Raw genomic sequence first — 26,145 nt, 5'->3', positions numbered from 1 at the left:
TAGGCCGCACAGAACCGCCACTTACTTGATAGGTCATCAAAAGGTCCGATGGTCCTCGTCAAGTGATGCCAGTAACATTACATAGTAAATCATAATGTAAAAATATGGCAGGGGGTCTGAGGGTGCGCATAATATGCTAATATGCACCCACTAAGCGGGGGGGGGGGCACAAACGTAAAAAATCCCAAGAAGTCACGAGAGTGAAGTACTAAATTCGGCAACTGAAAATTTACAGGTAGATAGTTAATTACGTAATACACGGGTGCGTAGAAACCGACGGAAACCAATTTACGTAGCTGAAGCGTTGCATACATTACACGGTTCAAATGGAAGCAATAATTGAAACACTGTTTCATGTTTTAGGAGAATGTTAGCATGATCATTGGCTCAGAAGAGAAGATGCTGGCTCTTCTTTCGTTGTTTGACGCTTCAATCGAAGAGATAGAACGAATGGAAGCCAGCCTCGATGTTTATGACCGGAAATTATCTGTAAGTACAAATATCAATGGAAGCGAATTATTACATCGGATTTGAGCCCTGCGTCTTAAGCAAATTAAAGGTTGACCTCCAATAAGAAACTTCTTGTTTACTTTGTTGGTATATATTTTGTGAAAACAGTTTTGGGTCTTTCCCAAAATTTATGGTACGTTTATCGTGATTGGGGCTATACGTTATATGACCACTGAGCTAGGGGTGTATGAATGGATAGAACCACACTTCCTTCTATTACAGATAAACTACATATTCGGACCGATATCATTAACCTTTTTCAAAGCTCTTAGAGCTTTGCTAGTCTCTGTCTCTGAAAGATTATTTCACCGAATATATTGAGGTAGTGTAAATTTACGGTGTTAAGAGTTTTTTGGAGGTAGTTTTGCACGCCAATTACACTGTTCCTCCCGCACTCACGTCACCCTATGAGGCTGGCATTCCTTAACTTTACTACTAGCTACTACTAAAGCCGAAACATTGTCAATGCTCTGAGAGCAATTGGTCCTAGGATATTCGGTCATGGTGCGAGATTTTAATTTTTATTCTGGCACTTTCCGTTTTTATTAAGACTTGAGCAGTCAGCGCATTTAAAATATTTCAATAAATATTTGGGCATTCATTAGAAGTATTTATATTTTGTAGCAATGAAGTTTGTAGCAATTATATTAGTCCTTTTGGTCTTTTTTATGCGATTTCTCGCTTGCCCGATTGTTCGTCTGACCCATTCGACTTTTCATCCACAAAAACGGGATTAACAGGTAGCGCCCAGTGGGCATTAAGTTTCATTAAAGGCCCTTAGCCGAGTTATGTAAGCCTTCAAGTGTTTAGTGTGGTGAAGCTACTGGAAAGGCCGTAGTTTCCGGAAAAATTTGAATTTCATCAAAAAATTTCGAGAACTCGAGCCATTAAAATATTGATAACCATTCCACTAACTCTAGAAACTATGCAGCAGCTTATTATTAAACCTTGAAGGTGGTCCCTCGTGCCGGAAAAAAATAAAAATTTTCAAAAAACTTGAAAAAATTTGTAAAATTAGTATAAATTTGCGTGTTTTTGTTTGGATTACCAAAACAAATAGCTCGTGAAATGGTCATGAAAAGTACCTATGTCTTGCAACAGACTTTTTTCAACTTCAACCAGCCTCAATTTTAGACTGGTTCAACAAAAATTCTAAAAATGACGAAAAAACACGACAAATTGCAACATTATGGGCTCAAACACTACAAAAAATGACCTTTTTTTAACCTTAGTGTTTGAGCCCATAATGTTGCAATTTGTCGTGTTTTTTCGTCATTTTTAGAATTTTTGTTGGACCAGTCTACAATTGAGGCTGGTTGAAGTTGATAAAGGTCTGTTGCAAGACATAAGTACTTTTCATGGCCATTTTACGAGCTATATGTTTTGGTAATCCAATCAAACACACGCAAATTTATACTAATTTTTACAATTTTTTTCAAGTTTTTTTGAAAATTTTTCATGAAACTTTTTTTTTCGGGTACGAGGGACCACTTCCAGTGTTTAAAAATAAGCTGCTGCATAGCTTCTAGAGTTAGTGGAATGGTAATCAATTTTTAGTGACTCGAGTTCTAAATATTTTTTGATGAAATTCAAATTTTTCGGGAAAATTACTATCGTGTTCAATTTTATGGATCTTTAGGAGCCAGTGAAACTATTTAAATCTTGAAACAGGGATACTGTTTAGTCTCTTGAGATAATGAAATGGCTGTGAAAATGTTAATTATAAATATTCACGAATTTTAACAAGATTCTAAAATTTGCAATTTTATTCAAATTTTGATTATTTTTGTCCTTTTCGAGTTTAACAATAATTACTGGCCAACGAAATTCTTTCAGTCTTGCTGATGGGATAGTTAACCGAACTCCAGGGGCAAGAAATGGCTTAGAACTTTTTTCACAGGGAAATCTGGAAACTCTTTAAATTTTTTAAAGTTTTTTCTATATGGTTTAATTACTAGCAAGGCTAGAAATCGAACCCATCATCGTCGAATCTCATCATCGAAAATAATCCTAGCTCCTTCTTTGTCGGTGTTGGCTAGGTTTTCTCGTTAACGTCTACTTTTTCTCACGCGCTCTCTTTCTCTTTTTCCTTAACTCTTGTTCATTTCGCACTTCAGCTGCTGTTATGTGACGTGAAGTCGTCATCGATTACCCTCATTAAAGCTTAATTATAGCAGAAATTTATAAACATATTTTTTAGATCATTAATGACCTAACTTGCGCTTTTTATGAAATCATTGTTTACTGCTCTGAAACGAAGCTTGTAGCAATTTTTTTTAGTCCGGTTGGTCTTATGAAGTTTTTCGCTTGATCAATTCTTCGTGTGACCCATTTGACTTTTCGTCCTCAGAAAAAGATGGTGAGTGCCCAGTAGGCATTAAGTTCTCTCAGAGCCTTTCAGCGCACTAGTCTCCAAGTATCGATTGACAGAAACTGTTTTGGAGACTTTTACGTATGGTGTAGGGCGTTTCTTAGAAATTTATCCCAGACATCAGCCCCCGCAATCCCCATCCCTGCGCATCGTTCAGGCCGTAAGGGTCTGTGAAGCGGAATACCCCCTTCACCGTTGCCACTTCCCTTCCCTCCCCTCCTCCCGTTGCACCCCCTCCCCCGCTGCGCTCACCTCACGCCCCTTCAATTAAGCTAAAGCTAGCCTCACTAAACCGTGGCTAGCTAATGACGAATCCAACCGCTCACCAGTGGCTTGAGCGCAATTCGCCCGACGTTTGTCGGTTATGTTATATTCTTCTCTTATAGTTTAATTTTTGTCGGTTATAGCTAAGCCACTAGAAAATGTGTTTTCCGAAATTGCAAGCGTTTCTCTTTTTAAGAGAAACTTGAAGTAAATTCAGTTTTGTTAAAGCGAGCTTTCATTCTCACGAGTAATTATTACAGTTTGAGCTTAGAAGTTAACAACTCAAATTTTTGAGGAAAATTTTAGAAAAAATATATTTCCTATTTACAAAAATCAAAATTGCGTTAAAAGTGCTTTTTTCTGTCTCTGTAATCTGTTGTTTAAGAACTATTTCAAGAACCTATATTTCACTCCATTGAACAGATCTGTTGGAAAACAAAATAGCAGAATTTGACTTTGAAAATAGCAAATTTGAAATATTAAATTAAAAGCAAAAGTATTCTTTTCTAAATTTTTTTGTTGATTTTCTAACCAATTCTTCTTATTTCATTACAAATAGATTTTATGGATCGCCAGGTTAAATAACCTAATAGAAATGTTTAATTTTTTTCAATTAGAAGAAAGTTTTCACTTTTGTATGTTGAAATTGCCATTCGAACTGGTCTTCTCCAGTGTGTAGGCGTTTCAATAAAATTATTGTTTTCTTTTCTAAAGTTAATGTAATCAAAAATGTATTGTTTTCTAAATTCTATTGTTGATTTTATAACCAATTCTTCTTATTTCAATACAAATAGATTTTATGGATCGCCAGGTTGAATAACCTAATAGAAAGGTTCATAATTGTTAAATTAGAAAGTTGTATTCACTTCTGTGTATTGAAATTGCAGTTGGAACTGATCTTCTCCAGTGTGCGGGCGTTTCAATGAAATTGAAACTTAAATACTTTATTGAATGCGCAATTCCTTATCTAAGAAACAATTGTTTTTTTGAACAATGAAATAAGATATTTTTCTCTTCATCTTCAGTTCACACAAAACGTATTACAATTTTCACTTAAAAATTCTGCGAAGTGTGAAAACACTAAAAAGTAGCATTTAATCAATGTTCTTAAATGCTACTATTAAGAATCTTTAGGGACAGCTTTTAATGTGAGACAGAAGTACCCGAACATGTCAGACAAAAGTATCAGACAAAAGTAGAGGAAGTCCAAAAATTGACAGAAATCTTAAAAAATTAGAAAAGGTACTTCTTAAATACAATTTGCTGCTTTACTTATGTCTAAAATCAAAATTTTGAATTACAATTTTGCTGGTAACACATATGCGAGACTTTAAGATTAACTGTTTCATTATGCTCATAAAACATCAAAATTGATAAAAAAAATTTTTGAAAAACTTAAAGGTTTAATTTCAACTTTCACAATTACCGATACAACCTCCAAAAGTCCACAACTAGTGAAAAAAACAATGAAGACCTAAATGAACGGTGACGAGCTTTTTCAAGAGGAATATTTTAATGTTTTTTGTGTTCTGTCTTCTATTTGCGTATTTTGGGTGTGTGTGTGTGTGTGTGTCTTTGTGTGTCCGCGCGTGGGTGTGTGCGTGTGTCTCTGTGTGTGCTTTTGTGTGTGTTTGTCTGTGTGTGTGTGAGGAGGAGTTGGTGTGTTTGTGTGTGTGTGTGTTTTTGTGTGATTGAGTGTGTGTTTGCGTGTGTGTGACCTAAATGAACGGTGACGAATATTGCCAAGAGGAATATTTTAATGTTTTTTGTGTTCTGTTTTCTTTTTGCGTGTTGTGTGTGTATGTGTGTCTTTTTGTGTGTCCGTGCGTAGGTGCGTGTTTGTGTCTGTGTGTTTTTTCTGTGTGTGTGTGAGGAGGAGTTGGTGTGTTTGTGTATGTGTCTCTGTGTGTGTTTTTGTGTGTGTGTCTGCTTGTGTGTTTGTTTGTTTGTGTATGTGTGTTTGTGTGTGTGTGCGTGCTTGTTTGTGTGTGTGTGTGTGTGTTTGTGTGTGTCTGTGTGCGTGTTTGTTTACGTGTGTGTGAGTTTGGAGTTTGTGTGTGTGTGTGACCTAAATGAACGGTGACGAATATTGCCAAGAGGAATATTTTAATGTTTTTTGTGTTCTGTTTTCTATTTGCGTGCTGTGTGGGTGTCTTATTGTGTGTGTCCACGCGTGGGTGTGTGTGTGTTTGTGTCTGTATGTGTGCGTTTTAGTGTGTTTTTGTGTCTGTGTGTGTGCGTGTGTGTGTTTGTTTGTGTGTGTGTGGGTGTTTGTTTGTGTGTGTGTGTGTCTGTGTGTTTGTGTGTGAGTTTGTTTGTATGTGTATGTGTGTGTCTCTTTGCGTGTGTTTGTGTGTGTGTGTGTGTTTTTTGTTTGTTTGGTTTGTTTGCTGTCTTGTTTGTTTGTTTGTTTATTTGTTGTCTTGTTTGTTTGTGTGTTTGTCTGTTTGTGTATGTGAGGGGGGGGGGGGTGTCGTGTTTGTGTGTGTTGGAGTGTGTGTGTGTTTGTGTATGTGTTTGTGTGTGTGTGTGTCTGTTTGTGTGTGTTTGTTTGTTCGTGTGTGTGTGTGTGTTTGTGTGGGTGTGTTTGTTTGTATGTGTGCGTGCGTGTATGTGTGTGTGTCTGTGTGTGTGTGTCTTTGTTTGTGTGTGTGTGTGTGTGTGTGTGTGTGCGTGTGTGTGTGTATGTATGTATGTGTGTATGTATGTGTGCGTGTGTGTGAGTTTTGTGTGTATGTGTGGTGTGCTTGTTTGTTTGTTTGTTTGGTTGGTTTGTTTGTTTGTTTGATTGTTTGTTTGTATGTTTTCTTGTTTGTTTGTGTGTGTGTTTGTTTGTTTGTGTATGTGTGTTTGTTTGTGTGTGTGCGTGCTTGTTTGTGTGTCTGTGTGCGTGTGTGTTTACGTGTGTGTGAGTTTGGAGTTTGTGTTTGTGTGTGTGTGTGACCTAAATGAACGGTGACGAATATTGCCAAGAGGAATATTTTAATAGTTTTTTGTGTTCTGTTTTCTATTTGCGTGCTGTGTGGGTGTCTTTTTGTGTGTGTCCACGCGTGGGTATGTGTGTGTTTGTGTCTGTATGTGTGCTTTTTAGTGTGTTTGTGTGTCTGTGTGTGTGCGTGTGTGTGTGTTTGTTTGTGTGTGTGTCTGTGTGTTTGCGTATGTGTGTGTGTGTTTGTTTGTTCGTGTGTGTATGTGTGTGTCTCTTTGCGTGTGTTTGTGTGTGGGTGTGCTTTTTTGTTTGTTTGTTTGGTTTGTTTGCTGTCTTGTTTGTGTGTGTGTGCTTTTTTGTTGTCTTGTTTGTTTGTGTGTTTGTCTGTTTGTGTATGTGAGGGGGGGGGGGGGAGGGGGGGGGGGGGGTGTCGTGTTTGTGTGTGTGTTTGTGTGTGTGTGTGTCTGTTTGTGTGTGTTTGTTTGTTCGTGTGTGTGTGTGTGTGTTTGTGTGGGTGTGTTTGTTTGTGTATGTGTGCGTGCGTGTATGTGTGTGTCTGTGTGTGTGTGTGTGTCTTTGTTTGTGTCTGTGTGTGCGTGTGTGTGTGTGTGTTTGTATATATGTATGTGTGCGTGTGTGTTTTTGTGTGTGAGTTTTGTGTGTGTGTGTGGTGTGCTTGTTTGTTTGGTTGTTTGTTTGATTGTTTGTTTGTATGTTTTCTTGTTTGTTTTTTTGTTTGTTTGTTTGTTTGTTTGTTTGTGTGTTTGTTTGTTCGTTTGTTGGTTTGTTTGTTTGTATGGTTTATCTGTGTCTGCGTCTTTCAAATTGTTCTACACTTATCTTTCTGGAATATTTCGAAGAGTTTTCGTTATTTTCTGCCGAAAAAAGAAGGCATTTTTTTTGGTTCAAACATCAGAAGTATTTTTCTCCAATTCATAACAAAATAGATTTCGAATACTCCCAAAGGAACCTACTAAAGCTTTCAAAGCAGGCAACAGCTTTGTAATAAATGCTTTTGGATAAAATATCTGTCAAAAAAGGATCGATTTTTGAAGAGGTTCTCCACGTAAAATCACCCATTACTGTGTTGACATCCGGTCAGTTAAATTTTGTGCTTTTATTCAAGAACATTTGCTCTCGTAATGCAAATATTTGTTTTCAAAATCATTTTTTCTACAAGCATTAAACCTATTTTGTTATCGAGCATTCCCAACTTTTTTTTCAGTGAATTATATTTTTCACGAATTATTTTTCAGTGAATATAAGTTATTGTTGAAAACAATCGCGCTGGTTACAATTTAATTTTTTTTCGTGTGTGATAATTGAATCAAACGTTTTCCCCCCTTATGTTTAGAGGAAACAGTTGTGCTTTCTGAAAGCGTTTTTAATCCTAGTTTCTTCTTGAATTAAAATTTTTTTTCTAAATCAGTTTGAGAAAATAATGAATTGGCTTAAATAGTTCAGAAAGTGAACAGGAAATTGCTTTTTTGGTCTCATGTGCTTAAAATTGCCTTCACATGATTTTTGAATGTTTTCAGTTACTCTTAATTCAACTAGAGCGGTGTCATGAACATCCAAAGTTCGTGATTTTTATCATCAATTATAAATTTACACCCAGATTTTCAGACAACTGTACAGAGCTGGCTTGCTTCAAATGAGCAAATGTGCCGAAATCTTGTTGATCATGCCATTCAATTAATTCTAAAGGATTACTAATTGAGAGGAGTATTGTTATTTACAGTTTTTTAATTGCTCTTATACCACGAAGTTTGACGAAATGATTGTAAACGTTTGTCTTTATGCAAAATTTTTGCCTGCCCGTTTTTAATTGCTCGCAAGCGAAGTTTGTAGCAATTATTGTAAACATATGTGTCTTTTTTATGCTAAAATTTTGCTTGACCGTTTTCTAGAACACTTTTGATTTCGCATTTCGAGTACTTTTTTTTCACGCTTGACTTATGCTTGACATTTTTTACGCTTGACATGATTTTTGATTGACTTAGATTGCTCTTGTTCAGAAATTAAGTCTTGCTAAAACAAAAGTGAATGTAAGATTAGTATCAGAAGGGCTTTCTCTTACGCTAGTGGTTTATGTTTTGTTTCAGTCCATTCGAGACTACATGCAGACCATGAGCTCGAATGAGAAATTGCAGAAGCTGGAGTCAACCAACCAGAAGAAACTGGCAAAATATTTGGATGAAATACTGGTATATTGTTCACATCTATACTGCCTTTTTTCTGCTAACTCCGCAGACTGCTTGATAAATGGGACAAGAATTATAGTGTAAATTGTATCCAAAATTTTCTCAATAAAAATTGAGTTCGCTACATGAAGTAATCAAAAACTAAATTAGGATTTACGAAGCTGTTGTTGTAGCTGTCGCACAGAGCTGAAATTCGCAGGTAATTTTGGTGGGATGTTGGCGCTTATTGCCGTTTTTAACTGGTACCCTGGTTCCATTTGTGTCATAATAAAAATAGATATATCATTTACGAAGCTAGTCACTGGTACCGTGTGCAGCTGAATGATGAAATACTCATTCATGTTTCAGAACAAGACAATGTTTCCTGAAGAGCAGGAGCAGGTGCTGATCAAAGCCTTCACCTCTGAGGGCAATGACTTGGACAGTATGCAGGAAGCTGCCAACAAACTCATCTCTTGTCTCCAAATTATCGAGTCACTCGATTCATGTATTATCATTTTTAATCGCATAATTCACTGTTCTGTTAATATGATTCAGAGTTATAGTTAAGATACAATAGTCAAATATTGAATATGTTGACAATTTGAACATAATTCATAGCAGGAGTAAAATTTGAAAAGTGGCAGGAAAAGTTAACCCTAATTTTAAAGCTTACCTATAAGACTTAAAGACATAAAACTTTGTAGGTTTGTTGCAGGTGTCCGAGAGAAAGTAGAAGCAGTGAAGTGCTACTATGCTCATTTGACTATTAGACAAAACCAGTTTTTGGACAACTTCAGGAAGGCTCTCAACGCCAAATTCTCAGAGAGTAAGGTATGTACTTAGCAATGATACTTCGGTCTTAGGATAAAAATACTCTAGGCAAAATATCAAAAAGATAGCAAAGAATTACGTACCTGCAACCGTGTCCGATCAAAACAGTCCCAAATTTCAAAATATACGCAAGCAAATCAGTCCCAGGCAAAATATCAAAACGAGGTTGGGATTATTTTACTATTTGGGACTGTTTTGTCTGTCTTCACCACCTGCAACAATCTCGTGCTAATAGCGAAATTGTGGAGGTAGCAATCGATATTTGTAAACAGACAACATACTTGACGAGGAAAATATCTTTTCAACAAAACGAAATCGGGCAGATACCTCTTTAGTCTTGCTCTGATCAACTTTTAGGGATACACAGTAAAAAGCCGGCTTAGCATAAAGTTTCTGTGCTCGCTACATGGGGCTGCAACAGTTAAGCCTAAAGATTTAACCTTACAAATATTTCAAGTTGTTTTGTGAGCATTTTTTGTGGAAGGAAAGGGTGTAATTTTTAGTTTTCCTTGCTTTATCCTTGTTTCAATTCCAATGGAGATCTAAACGGCTAGTCGAAGTCTTCTGATCATGTCTGTATCTTGGCAGGACATCTCTAAAGCCCTGAAGAGGACCTCGACTCTCAGGGAGTCAATCAAGGTTATTCGAAATTTTAAGCAGTCTTATTGTGATAATTTGGTGTGTTCATATTTAGCGTTTGAAATCATTTTGAGGCTTTTATCTAATAATTTTAGTTGATTGAAATTAGTGTTTCTACACTATGGCATTAAGAGGAGACTAAATCAAAGAGGAGAACCTTGTGAGATAGTAATTGCGACCATGCAACAAGTTTTTTCTACCCTATGGTCAATTGGCTATTGTACTATATGCTGACCAGTGTAATTATTTTTAGAGAGTTCGTGACCCAGTGGCAGCTGCAAGTGTAAACGTGACCAGTGGGGGTGGTGGTTCGTCGGCCAGTGATGGTGGAAGATTACGTCTGGCGAGGAGAAACAAGTTCCATAATGAGCTCAACAGCTTCTGTGCTCTTACAGCCATCTTAAGAGAGAGGGACCAGCCGAAATATGACTACGTAGTCGAAGTGAGTTACGGCAATCATTTCGTTAAGACAATTCATCCTTCTATCAGACAGAGGTTGCGGAAAAAACCCACGGAAAAAAAACCCACTTCATTTTAGATAGGAAATAAACCCCCACGGAAATAAACCCCCACGGAAATAGACCCCCACGGAAATAAACCCCCACGGAAACAAACACCCACTTTACTATTAAATAGCTGCGCGTTTGGTCATGCCTCGAGGGCCATGGTCATGCCTCAGCGGCCCGTGGGACTTGATATGAAACTATCACTACTGAACAAATTATAACGACCGAAATTCAATTTTAAAATGGGGGTTTATTTACTATCAAAAGTTAAGTGCGGTTTTTTTCCGCGGGGGTTTATTTCCCAGACCCATCAGACTGTACTTCATTATCAACATCAGCGCCAAAAATTGCATTAGTTTTCTCACCCACAGTCATAAGAAAACAAGGTTTTGTTCACCATTTAAAATCGGTTTTACGGAATCAGTATAATCAATTGTGGAATTCTCAAGGCTTTAAAAAGAAAAGGAAGTGCTTGAGGGACCAACTAAGTTGAGGTCGTTCAATTATGTACAAATCGTTTTTTTATATTACATCGGTTTCGTACTGACTGCTACTGATTCGGGCTTGGGTTTGATGTATGCGCTCTCAAGGAGACTTGTGATATGTTGCAGCAATATGCCTCCAAGTGTGCGGAGCAGTACAGACTGGACTGTGAAGAGTTTTTGGAGAAAGTGAGGTTCGTACTACCCACTAGAGTGCAGGGATTCGCCATCACGAGCGATAAAGAAGGTTAGTTAATAGCATATAAGGGGTGAAACCCATTTATTACTGAGACTACTATTTACTTGCGCAATCTTGATGCCTGGCCATGGTCCAAGCATTGATTTGATTGCCTTTGGTTCAGAAAAGTGCGATCCAGCTTTTCGCGAATGTGGTTAATTGCTCTCAAACAACGTTTGTAGCAATTATGTGGATCATAATGATATTTTTTGTTCCATTTTCCGCTTGATCGATTTTTGTCTGGTTGTTTAATAGCCGCCGTCAGCCTCTCAGCGGCCATGATTTAGGCCCTCTCCTTTTTTTTAAAATTCGAAGAATTTGAATTGTATTGGGGCGCTGTCTTTTTTTAAAGATCTGTTCACACATTTTCATGAATTTTGAAGGCAAATTGGAGTATTGATTTTGGTCACGCCTAAACAGGAAGTGGAGCGAAAAACCGAGTGGTTTTGCGCCGTGAATTTTTTTCGCTCTATTTTTACAGCAGAGTGAGAAAATCAATCTGATTTTTTTGAAAATGGTTTTCCCAATTCACTCATAGTCCATTCTAGGTCTAGTTTTGTTTCTTGTATAGTCAATGAAAATTTTTTGAATTATACGTCAGGACTTGTTCTGCTATGTTTTTTAAAATTCGCTTTTCCTTTTGATCACGTTTTTCGTTTTATATAGGTCACGATTTTCATGTTTGGCTTCTGACTTACTTCACTCACTTTTTCACCTGAATGGATTGTAAGTGCATTGCTTACGCAATGTGGTGAATACTGTCACAGTAAAAAAGAGCATTATTAAAAGAGACAGTATAAACCGATAAAGCTCGGTCATGAAGTCATTGAGAATTAGTTTATCAAAGTTCATTAAGAGTGTTTGCTAGCTGACATTGGTATTAAGTTTATTAGATTTCAATTTAGAAGCTGAATTAAGTATTGTTTTAGAATCTGACTGAAACTGCACACCAAATTAGAACACTTTTTGACAATGGAAAAAAAATCAAAAAAAATCGGTAATTTGTCTGTTCTTTTTTTTCTTTTTCTGTTTCAATCCTGATGTACATGAAGCTTGTCAACGGCGGCTATTTTCCGGCAATCTGCTGGCTATGTTTTGAATTTTCGGGTGTTTTCTATAACGCTGAATGTTTTGATTTTCAAGAGATGTAAATTGTTCTTATGTGCAAATTCAAGCAGTTTAACTCAATTTCCGGTTGCTTACTACTAAAAGTGGAACTAATACTTTTGTTCACTTCATAACCTTGTATTTAAACCTTGTGCAAGCTATACTAAAGTTTCTAAAGCCCCTTTGTTAAGTTATAGGCTAGCGCATGGTACAACTGTGGGTCCCATCTGTAGTTTGAAAGCAATTCCTCAGTTGGTTATGTTAAAAAAAATGCACTGTGTATTTCGATTTGTTGTCATTTTTGGCACGATGAAGATCAGTGCTGGTTCATTGCTTTTGCTGAGCATGGCAATTATTGTAAACGTGTGTGTCTTTTTTATGCTAAATTTTCGCTTGACAGTTTTGACTTTTCGACTGACTTTTACGCCCGACTTTTTGCGTTTCGCTTGATCTAAAATTTTTTGTCAATCACAATTTCAAGCAGCTGAACTCAATTGGCGGCAATTTAATACTAAAAGTCAAATGAAAAGTGCGCCGAAACTGGTGCCATTTTTCACTTCAAATTTTAATAGTTGTATATGTTAACCTCTGTGTTTATTTGAAGCCCACTTTTGAACTTCTTAGTCCCATTTAAGCTCCCCCTCCCACCGACTGAAGTAGGCTGCACTTGATTAGAGCTCCCACTAGTCGTTCGAGAGCAATTCTTCCGACGTTATGTTTGACTATGCATTATAGGCTTATCGGAATTTTTACCAGCTAAAGTCAGGAAATTTTTTGAAAGCTTTTAGCAAATGAGCGCGGATAGATTTAAAATGGTTTTTTCTTCACTTCAAGCTGGAGTCAAGTTGGGAAAAATCAGCTAGACGTAAGGACTAGATGAACTGAAATGAGCGTGCTGTATTTATAGGAAGGTTTTTAAAATTTTTGGCCCCTGAGTTCTTTATTAAGCTTTTTTTCTTATATGTGACAGCCGCCGTCGGCTACTCAGACGGTTGTTAATAGTGCGCCCCTCCACTTTTTTCAGAAGAATTGCTGTAATTTTTGATCACGGTTTTGTTAGTGGGCCTAAATTTTTACTTGAAAATCAGTACTTACTGATTTTCATTGTTCATTTACATCGCACTGTTTCAACTAATTACAATTCGTTCCGCAAGTATACGCAATATAGTAAATACGTTCAGGGACAAAAATCAAAATCAAAGGAACGGGATGAAAAGTTAAGCGCCAATTAGTTCATAGTGCATTGGCTTATCATTCATCAGAGCGAATGCTAATATGTGCTATTATTAAGCTTAGTGACCGTCAATTTAGAAGCTTAATTCTATATTTGTGTAATTTAACTAAAAATGCACACCAAAGTTTAATAATTTTTGATATTTTGAGACCATGCCAATGATTTTCAAGGGTGTTAATTGTGGTAATTTTCCTGCAATCGACGGCTATGTGTACTTGATCTCAAACGAAATGCTTGATCGATATTTCATCTGCTTTTGTCCTCAGAATTAAGATTAACATGCAAAGCCTGGTGTGCATTAAGTCACCAAACAGTTCGCTTAGAGCTTTAATACTCTCTAAGTGTACAAATCACCGAAGAGGGTGAGAAGACAGAAAATCGATGTTGTAAAGGCAAGTTTTTTTCGGCAGTTGAGACCCCCTCACTTGGTCTCTGTCCCACAAATCCGGCCCTTCACTCCGAATACCTCCCCTCGTGTCCCTCCCTATTTCATTCCACCACTAACACACTTTGTTCCTACAGTCCCCGAAAAGAAAGTGGGTGACATTTTGCATGATATTAAAGAATGCATGATTTTGTTGCATGTTTGAATCAAAAATAGCCAAAGATACTAAAAATTTTTTTGCAATGATTGTGTGTATTATAACGGGTTGTAAGTTTTGTACTCATTTTGCCTTTAGTAGTTGAACTTTAGTTTTTTATCTGAAAGCTGTTATCTGATATAGGGGCGAAAAGATATAACTCCTATATGTTTTTAACCCCCATATTTTGTTCAAAAATGAGGGATAAATGAATGACAGAAGAGAAGTAGGACCAGCAGTTATTAAGTTGTGAAATAAATATTTAAGGAATGATCGTTATTTGTTAGGCGGCTCGCGCTTCCCAGCGTTTGATCTGGAGCTATGGGGAAAAGTATCCCATAAAATGGACAAGTCATGCTGTGGTAATTAACGTATGAGTCATGTGTGATTTGTATTGTTATTTCCAAATCATGTTATTTCTCTGAAACTTCTGTTGTTTGTCATTGAAACCTTTATCTTTCCATTAGAGAGCTGTTGTTAAGTTTCTCACATCTCAACCTAGAAGAATGAGTGTTGAGTCTAATAGTTTGTCAGTTATTTTTTAGAAAGTATTAGTAGATGTATATTTCACCTCATTGTTTAGCTGACTCTTTTTAGAAGCAGCTTCTTGTTGAGGTTAAAACATTCTGGCCGTGTAAAACGCCATGATCTATAGATTGTGGTACCTAATCGATGAATATATTATCTTTTGTCGGTAGATGGATTAAATTTCAACCAGCTTTTTTATCAATACTTGCTCTGCATATGAAACGGGATATAGGTGTGGTACAGCGTCAACTTTGCATGCGGAAATTATGAAGTGGTTAGAACGTTGAGGAGCGTCATTCACTATCCTTTCCGGATCTTCATAGTTGCTTAGCACATCTTCATCCTTTCATAAGTATCTTCTCATGGTGTTCTGCTGTTATGAAATATTATGAAAATACCTTCATTATTTGATTCGGATAAATCAATTGTTTCTTAAAATAAGGGTCGCTAAGAAGTTTATTTTTCGGGTGTTTTCAGTCGTTGCTAAGACAAATGGTCAATATGCATTGTTACATGGCGAACTGCTTCTTTGCAAAGATAACGTTGCTAAAACTTCTATCAATTGTTTTAGCTTACCCTCGTCGCGCAATCTGAAACTGATCATTTTGCAACAATCAGTTCTTGATGCTAAAATCAAAAACAACCAAAAAATTTTTTGACAAAAAAATTATTCAGCCATAGCGTTCCAAAATTTTTATTGAAAATTCAGACTGGAGACACTTTTACGGTGCAGTGACGGGGGATATGATGTTATTGGAATTTCAAAGAATTGAAAGAGCATTAGCACTACAAGCTCCAATTAAAGTATGTTATATTAGAAAAGACGAACCAAAATTTTTGCTTCAAGAAAAATGGCTATGTGAGAAAACAACAAAAAAAACAGTTTTCAAGAATTAGCGATGATGAAACTAAAAACAATTTAATTCGTCAAAAAGAAAAACAACTTCTCTCAAGTTTTATGGAGTTAAACAGCGAAAAAGCCAGATGGAACTTTGTTAAAAATCTTCGTAATAAAGAAAAGACTCAAACAAGAGTTCACTCTTTATTAAAAGCGGCCCTCATCTCAGCCGGCTATTATAGCGCTCCTTTATTTTTACTTCGTCGAACTTTTTTTTGTTTCGCTTTACCGCATTTTGCTGCTTTTTCGACATTTTGCGTGGAATCTTTTTGACTTCTCTGGGCTAGTTTCACTCTTCTCTCATTCTGCTCAAAGTGCTGTTAAACAGCAGCTGCTCAGCAAAGCAATTCAAAATGAAGAGATTCAGTATAAAAAAAATCAAAGTCAGAAACAGAAACGGGATAAACCCATAAAGCCTATTTTTAGATGCCCGGTACATGAACTTTGTTCTCATAAGTTTTAGTTACTATCTATAATGCTTATTCGTATTGATACTAGAGCCTGTAGCCTCTCACTGAGAGACAGGAGTATGTTCAACTACGAAATGACATGAAAATAAATCGCACTTAAAAAATAATTTGGTGCGGAAATCAATTTTTCATTATTTTCTTTTCTTTCAACCCCAATTGTGGGAATCAACGAGTTATGGGAATCAAGGGCGGCTATTTTCCGTTAACCTGCCGGGTATGTTTAAACAGTTTTGGTAATAAGATAACAAAGCCTATGGAAATTGCAAATCTTCTAAATTACAGATTTTCTATTCTAGGAGAATTCATTGGCTTGCAAGAAACAAACAACATTGTTCCTAAAACTGCTCCGAGAAATTTTTTGAAGTTCAGATATATAACAAACAAGGAAATATATGTGATCATAGATTTATTGCATGCAAGTAAACCACTCGGTTCTTCAAAAATACCAGCTTGGGCAATAAAAGATTCTAAAGCAGCGCTAGCGGAACCACTATGTTTTCTCATTAATCAGTTCATTACAGAAGGAAAATTTCCAGAAGATCTTAAAAAAGCTCAAAAGACCCACTCAATTATAGACCTATTTCTATCATTTCTGCTTGGTCAAAAATTTTTGAAAATGCGTTCAGTTCACAAATCACAATTTTCCTAGAAGGAGGGCAATTATTGTCTATTAGTCAATTTGGTTATAGAAAACAAATTTCAACAATTGATGCTATTCTGAAATCGACAGAAGAAATAAGATTAGAACTCAACAAGAAAAAAATGTTAAGGGGCGTTTTTAGATTTTTCAAAGGCTTTTGATTCTATAAATCCCAAAATACTGTTACGGAGAATTGAAAACATAGGTTTCGATGAACATGCTTCCAATTTGATAGATAATTATTTGATTGAAAGAACGCAAAGAGTTGTTCTAAATGGAATTGAATCAGATTGGATAAATTTGAAAAGATGAGTTCCACGAGGTACTATTTTAGGACCTCTATTATTTCACATTTACGTCAACTTTTTAGCAAAGATTGTAGAAAAGAATTGCACGGTCGTCTAGTATGCAGACTACACTTTCTTTTTCATCCGATACTGATGAAATATCGTTAAAAACAAAACTTGAACATACATCTCACGAACTATCGATTTTTTGCAAAGTCCCAGTTAGTGGTGAACAAAAAACGGAATATATTGTGTTCAGCACCAGGAAGAGGTTAACAAATACTGTTCTGAATGTCGACAATGAAAAAATAGCAGAATAAAATAGTGTTAAGTATCTTGGCGTTATTATTGATGGCAAACTGAAGTTTGATGAAGAAGTGAAAAAGATTCTTCGGAGAATGGCTTGTTGATTAAAAGTTTTGAATGCACTTAGTAAAAATTTACCAGAGAACGAAAATTTTGCTACTTAATGCAATAGTAATAATTCATCTACTTTATTGCGCTTTAATTTTGATAGGATTGCTGAAGTCATTACTCACAATTTTAGAAAAACAAATGAATTTGGGAATAAAAACTGTTTTTAATAGGAGAAAATACGATTGGTCCACAGATCTCAAACTTCGCAACAAAATATTACCATTCCCTTTTCTCTTGAAATATCATTGCTCCAAATATTTATTTTGCTTACTGAGCAACGATTTTCCAGCATATAAAATTGAGCCTCTCTCTACCATGAGAATAAAACAATATCACAGGTCAAAAAATTAACGTTCGATATAAGAAAGAACAATAAGTTTCTCTGATTCTTTTAATGCACAAGCAATTCCAATTTGTAATAGTCTGACTTCTAATATTAGACTGAAAACAGCATCGAAAGCTTCCTTAAAAAAAGAACTGGAAGAATATTTTTGGAAAGAATTTTTGAAGGACCCAGAAGTAACTGATATGAAAGATAATATTGAGAGCATTAGATTTTAATTTTTTATTTTTAATGTTCATGATGTTTATTTAAAATTGTGAGAACATTTTATGCTCGCATTTTGGGCCATTTTTTACCAATGTAAGGTCAAATTTTTAGTTAAGTAATATAATGGTTTTATAATTTTACGTAATGTTATATTCTTAACTTTACATTGCCTCTTTTACCATTTGCATTTTATTCTGATGTGTATCAGAGGAAATTAACAATGTTCTTCTTTTTTTATCTGATGAGGCGAGAATATAGATCAACGAACTCCAAGTTTCATCTGTTTGGGCATTTCGTAAGATATCAGTTTTAAACGTTTTGAGTGAATCTGAACAGAGAGGCATACATGAGACGAATTTGAGACCTACTGTGTATGAACATTTTTCTGCTGTGACTCCGCCAGGTGCGCAGTTCAGAACAGCGTACTGAACGCTATAAATTGAAGTTTTGGTTGACACTGTTATGAGCGCGTTTGTATCTCACTTCATATACCGAATAACCTTTTTCACCATTCTTTCCAGTTGTAATGAATTGAAAAAGGTAGGTCTTACCTTATATAGAAGTTTAAAAATATCTGTTTGTTACATGTTTTATATGAATGTGATAGGAACTTAAACTTCGTACTATTCAAGTTCGTGGTCAATATTTTAGGATTTTTCTGGTCTTGTTTTTTTTCGTACACATTTTTTTGCTCACGTTTTCAATAGCTGCAATTGCGGTAGCTGATTGGATCTATTATTGTCCATCTCTTGTTTTTCGTTTCAAAGAATTTGAATGATATTGTGATGCTGCATTTTTACGACTCGAAGAGGAGAAGAAGAGAATTTGAAGAAGGAAAAACAGGAAATGCGTGAGTGTTAAAAAAATTGAACAGTGGAGTGAAAAGAGTGATCTTGTTCATACCTCTGGTTTGGTGATGGCGAAAAAGAAGTGTGAACAAAATTTTCTGTACATGAGCAAGATCTTTTATGTGCGGCTTTTTGTTTTCTTTGATCTGAATTTTTTTTCGGCCGAGAGATTTGACTGGGCTATATCACTATTTCAATATTTATAGTCTTTTCAATTTTTTGGTAATTAATATGAGTTTTAATCTAATTGCGAGGTTTTTCGGCGTTTTTTGTTTTCTTAGGCTATTTTTGAATACTTTTGCCAAATAGAAACTCGTAGGTCGTGGCTAGGTCGTGGCTAGGTCTGATTTATTAGTCAATGAAAATGATTTGAATTGTAGTTCGGGACTTGACGGATATGTTTTCATTTCGTCAAGGTTTTTGTTACGAGCATGAGACGTCACGATCACTTAAAATCTGCTTTTTGTTCATTCTTTCCTCAACTTTGACCGAATTTTTTGCGTGACGTCATTTTTCAATCCTAGTTGATTGGATTTTATTACAATACAAAGAATTTAGTCTGTATTTGTGCTGTCTTTTTTTAAGTTGTGCGCACATATTTTGATTTTTGCTTTTGTATTCACGCTATAGTATTTAGGGGAGTGAAAATGTGGGTAATTTAAGTGCATGAAATGTTTTGAAACTGCTTTGAAAATTTGATATTTGAGCAAGTGCTCGATATTTGAGTCTTTTTTCATGTGCGGCAATTTGACTTCTGTTTTCTCCACGAGTGTTATTTCTCCATTAATGGTACGAAGGACTATTAATGGTTCATATAGGTAATGCTATTATACGCTCAATTTTAATTTGATTGTTTTCTATTGACTTTAACTCTATATGGTTTTCGTATCACATTTTTTGTTGAAATGTGATTAGAAATGTACTAATTAGAAATAACTGAACCTTTTTGAAGTTTTTTTCGACAGCTAATGGTTTTTATGACTTTAAGGTTTTAAACTGTTTTCATAATATATTACTGATTTTGTGTTTTGCCATTTTTGTTGTCATGGTATTCATTCTCATTAAGCGCAGATCCAGTTGGCTTTCTGATGAGGAGTAAGTGAATCTACTTAACTCAATCGAAATCTTTTCTTTTTGGGACTAGGACAATATTTGTTTTAATGAAATTTAATTCAATGTATAAGTTTCAACCGTATTTGTTCTCTTTTTGTCACTTGTTATCGCTGATGACAGGTCTCAACAGCCTCATATGCGGTAAAATTCAATCCATTTATTTGGTAACGTTTGGCTAGCCTTCTTTTGCTTTTTCAAAAGTTTTTTATTAGTTGTTATCTTAATCAAAAGGTTTTATTTGCTATCTGAATGTTAAATATTATGTCTTCAAAGACTTGATATTATGTAAATGAATAGGTTTTTTTGCTGATTTCGGTGCCCTTTTTTGAAAAAAATCATTTCCACTTTTGACAGGATTCTCGTTTTTGGGTTTGTATGTTGGTAATTTTTTCTTGGTTTTTTTGGACTTGAAAACGATAGTTGTCTCTTTATTCTGTGTAAGCCTTCGGTAGCCTTGTAGTCTGACTGGTTGCGCCTTGTAGTCTGACTGGTCGCGTTACCTGTTCCTTTTGGTTTTGATAGTTTTGACTCAACTAGTTTTCAACAATACGTATGTTGTGTTTGTTTCCAATTTTACTCACTTTTATGTACAAAGGGTCAAATGCTTGATTTTTAAGAAGTTATTTTTGTATTATAATTGTTGTTAGTTAAGTTCTGTTTGTTCAATTTATCGGATTATAATTTAGCTATGTTTCAGCCTTGTCCCGCTGAGTTTTGTTCATTCGTGCGATTCAGTTTTTGGTCACACGCGACTTACTTTTCTCAGAAATGACTTTGCTCTTTCAAATTGAATTGTTCTTACTTCAATGGGATTAAGCCAACTGAGTGTATATCACTCTTATTGAAGGTTAGCAGCTAATAGGAAGAGCAATAAGTTATTATTTTCTTAATCAAAATATGAAAGATTTGAGCAATCAATAAATTTCTTTTCGGTCTGTTTTTTTTGTAATCTTCTTAAGACTGCAGAATCTATGGCAACCATTATCTGGTAATCTGCCAGCTATGTTTCACTCTTCTGAGACTTCTAATACAAAACTTTTTAGACGTTTTTGATCCACTTTTTTCAGCATTGTGCATAACTTCTGCAAAATTATAGAGATCAATCAGCAATTTAGATGAACATAAAATAAACAGGATAGGTTGATGAGGAGTGTAACTTTAGTTTATTATGTGCTCTCGAACAATGTTGGAGGAAGTTATTGTAGTTGTTTGCTTCTTGTTTCAACTTTGGAAACCGTCTAATCCAGGATGTTCTATCGTTTCTATAAGAAAATCAGCCGCTGGCATGCATCTGCCGGCTGCTTCAGACTCTACTCAGCTTTAAAAGTTAAGAATATGCCAGCATTTTATTATCAATGTAAAATTCAGATTTTCATTTCCGATTTGTTTAATTTGTCTTTGGTAGGTATATTCTGTTGAGGATAATGTGATTACATTTATCTCTCGGCACGTTTGTATTTTCGGGATAGAGAGAGAGAGAGACCGGCGGGTCGTTTTTGCAAACTTTTTTAGTCGTTATTATGTGTAAATTTGTTCATAAGTGTAAAAGTTTACCCTGACAGTGCTATCCAACATCAACGCATTGCTGTCGCCGTCTGCTCGACATTTTCAACTTGAATTGATGCTACCTTAGTGCTTAGCTGGGTCTTTCTCGATACAGTTTCTTATTTAGGTTAAAACAATAAGGCTGTATAAAGCGCTTTGCTCCGTAGATTGTGGTACCGTATCCGTCATTAATTTAATCGTTTTTTTGCTCTACTTCTTATGTACGCGTCTTCATTTTCGTATGATGTCAGTTATAGTATGAGTTCTCCGATTGGTTATCCGGACACTTGATTTATCTTCGTGTTATTGTTTGTGGCTTTAAGACATAACCATGCGTCCTTAAAGCGAAAAGCGTGTTATTTGGCATTTAACCGTGTTAAATTGAGTGGATGCTACCTCATTGCTTAGCTGGGTCCTTTTTGATTTAGTTTATTATTGAGGGTAAAACAATAAGGCTGTATAAAGCGCCTCGGTCTGTAGACTGCGGTACCGGATCCGCCAACATAATTAAATTGGGCTTCTTAAAAAATGTTTCGACGTCACCTAACCTTTCGTATAATGTACAATTATAGGATGAAACTTACCCTTGACTTTTGTTGGAGCGATATTGGACACTTGATTAATCCTCTTGTTATTGTCAGTGTGTTACTGTCATGCTGATATGAACTGAAAATAAAGAGCATGTTCGTTTTTTGACATTTTCCTATGTAAAATTGAATTGTTGTTTCCTTATTGCTTTGCTGAGTCTTTTTGGATACAGTCTCTCACGGAGACTACATGAAAAAGGTCTGTAGACGGAGGTACCGGTCTGTAGACTAAAGTACCGCAAACAAATGTAAGTCTTTCATCATAAAATTTCATGGATGTTGCTAACCTTTTCGTCTAATGTACAATTATCGAATGAATTTTCCAATTCCCCATCGATGGAGTGATTATTGGAATCTCGGTTAGTGTTCTTCTTAACTGCTCTCAGACAAAATTTGTAGCATTTATATTAGTCCTGTGCGAGTTCATAAAAACGAGATAAACAGTTAACGCTCGGAGGGCATTAATTTCTCAAAGAGCATTACGCCTATTCAGTCTCTAAGAATGCGTTTCACTAAAACTTTTGAGGCAATAATTTCATGGTGTGAAGGGCGGTTCTTAATCTTGAGAGTTTTACCCCCACTCAATCACCCCGCCCTCCCCACTCACCCCACCTCGCCCCACTCAACTCGCAGTCCATACCTCCGTTTGGAGCCCCTTCTCGTTCAGTCCCCCAACCCAACTCCACTCCCAATCAGTTGACCCTCATCTTAATGCTTGCATCTCTGAGACCCAGCTGGGCATTACCGAAGCCAACCGCTTGCCGATCGTTTGAGGGAAATTCTCCCGGTGTTAGTCAGTTGTGTTAATTGTTTGTGCCTTGGAGCCATAACAGCAGGTATTAAAGCAAAAAAGATTTTGACAATTCGATCGAAAAACAGCTATTTGGTATTTCTTTGTTGTAAAATCGAGTTGTTCATATCCTACCTCATTGCTTAGCTGGGTCTTTTGCGATGCAGTTTATTATTGAGGTTAGATTATTGAGGTTGTGTAAAGCGCTTTGGTCTGTAGACTGTGGTACCGGATCCACCGACAGTTGTTAACACATTCTTCAGAATACTCTCGATAGGCACCTTCTACCCTTTCGTATAATGTCCGGTTGTAGTATGAAACTTTGATTGCCTATTATAGCGAATATTGCACAAGTGGTTAATCTTCATGTTATTATTTGTCTGTGCTTTGAGTCATAATGATGTTTAGATACATCAAAGAGCATATTTTTATTGCGCATATTTTTCATTTCCTGTGTAAATTCAGGTTGTTGGTACCTCATTGCTTAGCTGGGTCATTTTTGATTGCAGTTTATTATTGAGGTTAGAATGATCAGGTTGTGTAAAGCGCCTTGGTCTGTAGACTGCGGTACCGGATCCGCCAACAATTCTAAATCGGGCTATTAACATTGATGGACGCCGTGTACTTGTGTATAATGTCCTTCATAGTATGAAGATTATACTTAACCTATTTTTAGATCAAACATTGCTCATTTCCGAACTTGATTAAACTTGCTATTGTCTCTACCCTTGAGCAATAATGGTGTACCTAAAGTAAAGAGTGTGTGTATGTTGAAGTAATTTGTTTTAGCGTTTTATTTGACTGCTCCCTATTCGGGTTCCTTTTTGGGCCTTGACTTTGGGCTTCAAGTGAACCACATGTTTGGTACGTTTCCTTAAACCGCGTCATTTTGATGTTTTCACGAATTTCCGCAGCAGCTGTTGACCAAAAGTTGTTTTTATTAACAATCGTTGTAGATAAGTTATTTTTGCATATGCTCCGTGTCAACATCGAAACACCGTATACTGTAAAGAGAACTCTGAATCAACATCAATTCTCACATTGAATACAATTACATTTTCAATATTGATTTTCCGGTTTGTATCGATAGTCTATTCCTGAAATTATCTCATTACAATCTGTACCACTAATTGACTATCATTTCGATCTGATTAATTTATGACGAATGGAATCGGACTGCTAATTTTTGTGTGTAGGTTCTATGTCCAACTTGGCCCAGTCCGTGACAGATGTGACGATGGCTGGTGCAGCCACTCTCAATCCAAAATCCGCCAAGAAGTCAACAGGGCCAGTGGACTTGTCCCAAATTGGTTCCCATGTTATTGATGTTAGTTAGACTCTCAATAGACGTGTTCTCTCGTTTTACAATCGTATGATGTGAACTAACATTAGTGTTTGTCCAGTAGATGTCGGATCCAAGGGTATCTTTTTCTCGATAGAGTCGGACAGATTAGCTTCGCGTATAGCCTGTGCTAAACATCGAAAAGCAAACATTTTTTGGATCTATTCTATTCTGGCCGCACTCAGTGTTGTTAATAGCCGCCGTCAGCCTCTCAAACGGCTATTATTTTACCTTCCAGTTAAAAATTGTATGATATATAGCACGTTACTATGTAAAAATTGCACGTCCGCCTGGGGGTGTGAAGGATATGTACCCACATAGTGGGAGGGAGAGGGGGTAGGGACAAAACAGAATAGATCCCATTTTTCACAAATAGGCAAACATTAATATAAGCTTATCTGCATTGCCAACATTTCATGTTGCACATAGAAATAATGTCTTTGTTTGTAGGTGTTCAGGTTAATATTGGACGAGGTGTTTGTAGTGTACTGTTCTGAGGGAGAGTTCCTTGCCTCCTTTTTTGGATTATCGGAGCTTGTGCCTCCGGGAGCTGCGAACACTGAAAAGCACAGTGACAGTGTAAGTTAAATCTCCTCATTAATGAACCCTATAGTATTTTAAATATCTTTTAAAACGTGTATAGGATAGCTACAAGTTTCAAATTTTGTCTTCTATTATAACCAAAGTTATATCATCCATACTTCAAAATTCCAGGAGTCCAGGCATTTACCTACTTTTTTCAAGTGGTCATAAGGCACCGCCTTGAAGTTTTCCAGCGTTGCCACCGGATGCGATAAACTGGCATTTGATTATAGCAACAGGTGATATTTCTGTTACTACGGATGGTTGATTTGTTTCAATTTAACTTTTCTGGTCAATAAATTGCCAGAATGTTTAGATCTCAAGAGCTGGTGAGGATGACGACAGCAGTTCGGTAAGTTTTGAGAACGTTTATGGAGATCTACAACCGTATTCGGGTTTAATAATGTCGAGGAAAAATCTACCTCGTCTTTCAGGCTCATGATGTCTCATTTGATGGTACAGGATCCCTCAACTCCAGTTTTGCGCAGACCTCCTCTTCTAATTCCACCAAGTACAACCTCAGAAAGTAAGGGAAACATTTTGGCTATTAATAGAACTGCAGCATTGAGTAATGACTTGTAATGATTAATTTGAATTTAGGCATATGCTCAAGAAATTGTTCAAATGCTGTGTGGAGGGGATTCAGGCCATCATCCAGGAATGTTACATGAAAAATCCTGTGTTAGTCGAGATCGGTTACAACACGTTACAATCACATCAGTTTCTATGCAAAGATCAAACGAATAGGAAACAATAGGTCATGGTTTGCCAGTTAGCTCGCTAGAGGGAGGTTTTGGATATGGTTGGCTCGGGTCCTGTTAGTAATTCGGGAAATTTAATTAGTTTAGGCTGTTTGGTGTTTTGCTACTTCTTAACTGAGGTGATGTGATGTGCTTGACTGCTTTTAGTTTTTTGTAAATCAAATATTGATAACTAGTTTGGTTCTCAAGTTCTAGCTACTTTTAATTCACTGTAATTGTCAGTTTATGATCGTTTTCAATTATTATTAAAAAAAAATTGTGTTGACAGAAACATCCTCTATTTGCACACTGAGCTCATCAACAGAAGGCACTTATACGGTAGTGCGAGTGAGCTCAATGAGCCTATGTTTGCTGAGATTGTCATCGACGCCCTTCTCAACACAAGCGAGTTCAACTTCAACATGTACTTTGTGAGTGCTTTCTCCTCGTTCCAAAAGTACCCTCAAGGAGAGCGTTCATCGGTGTATCTTGGCCTTTGGTTTCAAATTTTTGCCCAATTTTTCTTTTTAAAATAGACTTTTCGTTTTAAATGCATATAAATGCAAATATTGAGGTTTTATAGATCTCTTCGTTTTTGCGCAAACCCAGTGTCATTGTTGGTTCCACGCAAAGCTTGTAGTAGCGTTTGATGCTACCACATTTATGTTTGGACATCTTGGACTACCCTTCGATCAGTTTGCTCGTTTTTAATTGCTTGGATGCAACTAAGTTTGAAGCAATTATTGTAAATTCTGTAATTTGAAACAATTATTGTAATTATTCTTTCAATATGCAATTTTTTCGCTCGACTGTTCTGATTTTCTACTGACTTTTACACCCTTGGCTTTTTCGTTTTGCGTGATCTAAACTTCTCTCTCATTCGTCAGCAGCTGAAGTCGAGTGGCTACAGTTAACTAATAAAAGTCAAAT

At 36.2% G+C, this 26,145-nt stretch overlaps 1 protein-coding gene across 3 annotated transcripts in view; it reads left to right on the top strand.

Moving 5' to 3' along the window:
- LOC142336443 (exocyst complex component 1-like) overlaps nt 1-26,145 on the top strand; it is a 58,010-nt gene that overhangs the window by 13,546 nt on the left and 18,319 nt on the right. The window contains exons 6-19 of one of the 3 annotated variants that reach the window (XM_075385280.1): nt 364-489; nt 8,180-8,281; nt 8,627-8,765; nt 8,976-9,091; nt 9,680-9,730; nt 9,984-10,172; nt 10,848-10,965; nt 23,341-23,415; nt 23,748-23,878; nt 24,344-24,472; nt 24,792-24,827; nt 24,910-25,001; nt 25,076-25,156; nt 25,505-25,646. In XM_075385280.1, coding sequence (XP_075241395.1) covers nt 364-489; nt 8,180-8,281; nt 8,627-8,765; nt 8,976-9,091; nt 9,680-9,730; nt 9,984-10,172; nt 10,848-10,965; nt 23,341-23,415; nt 23,748-23,878; nt 24,344-24,472; nt 24,792-24,827; nt 24,910-25,001; nt 25,076-25,156; nt 25,505-25,646 — 1,527 coding nt within the window. The remainder of the gene's footprint in view (nt 1-363; nt 490-8,179; nt 8,282-8,626; nt 8,766-8,975; nt 9,092-9,679; nt 9,731-9,983; nt 10,173-10,847; nt 10,966-23,340; nt 23,416-23,747; nt 23,879-24,343; nt 24,473-24,791; nt 24,828-24,909; nt 25,002-25,075; nt 25,157-25,504; nt 25,647-26,145) is intronic. The other 2 variants (XM_075385281.1, XM_075385283.1) reach the window with 2 other exon arrangements.

The sequence above is a fragment of the Convolutriloba macropyga genome, chromosome 3, assembly GCF_964194025.1.
Source record: "Convolutriloba macropyga chromosome 3, txConMacr16.3, whole genome shotgun sequence".
Taxonomy (NCBI): Eukaryota; Metazoa; Xenacoelomorpha; order Acoela; family Convolutidae; genus Convolutriloba; species Convolutriloba macropyga.
This window is presented reverse-complemented; position numbering and strand designations above follow the sequence as displayed.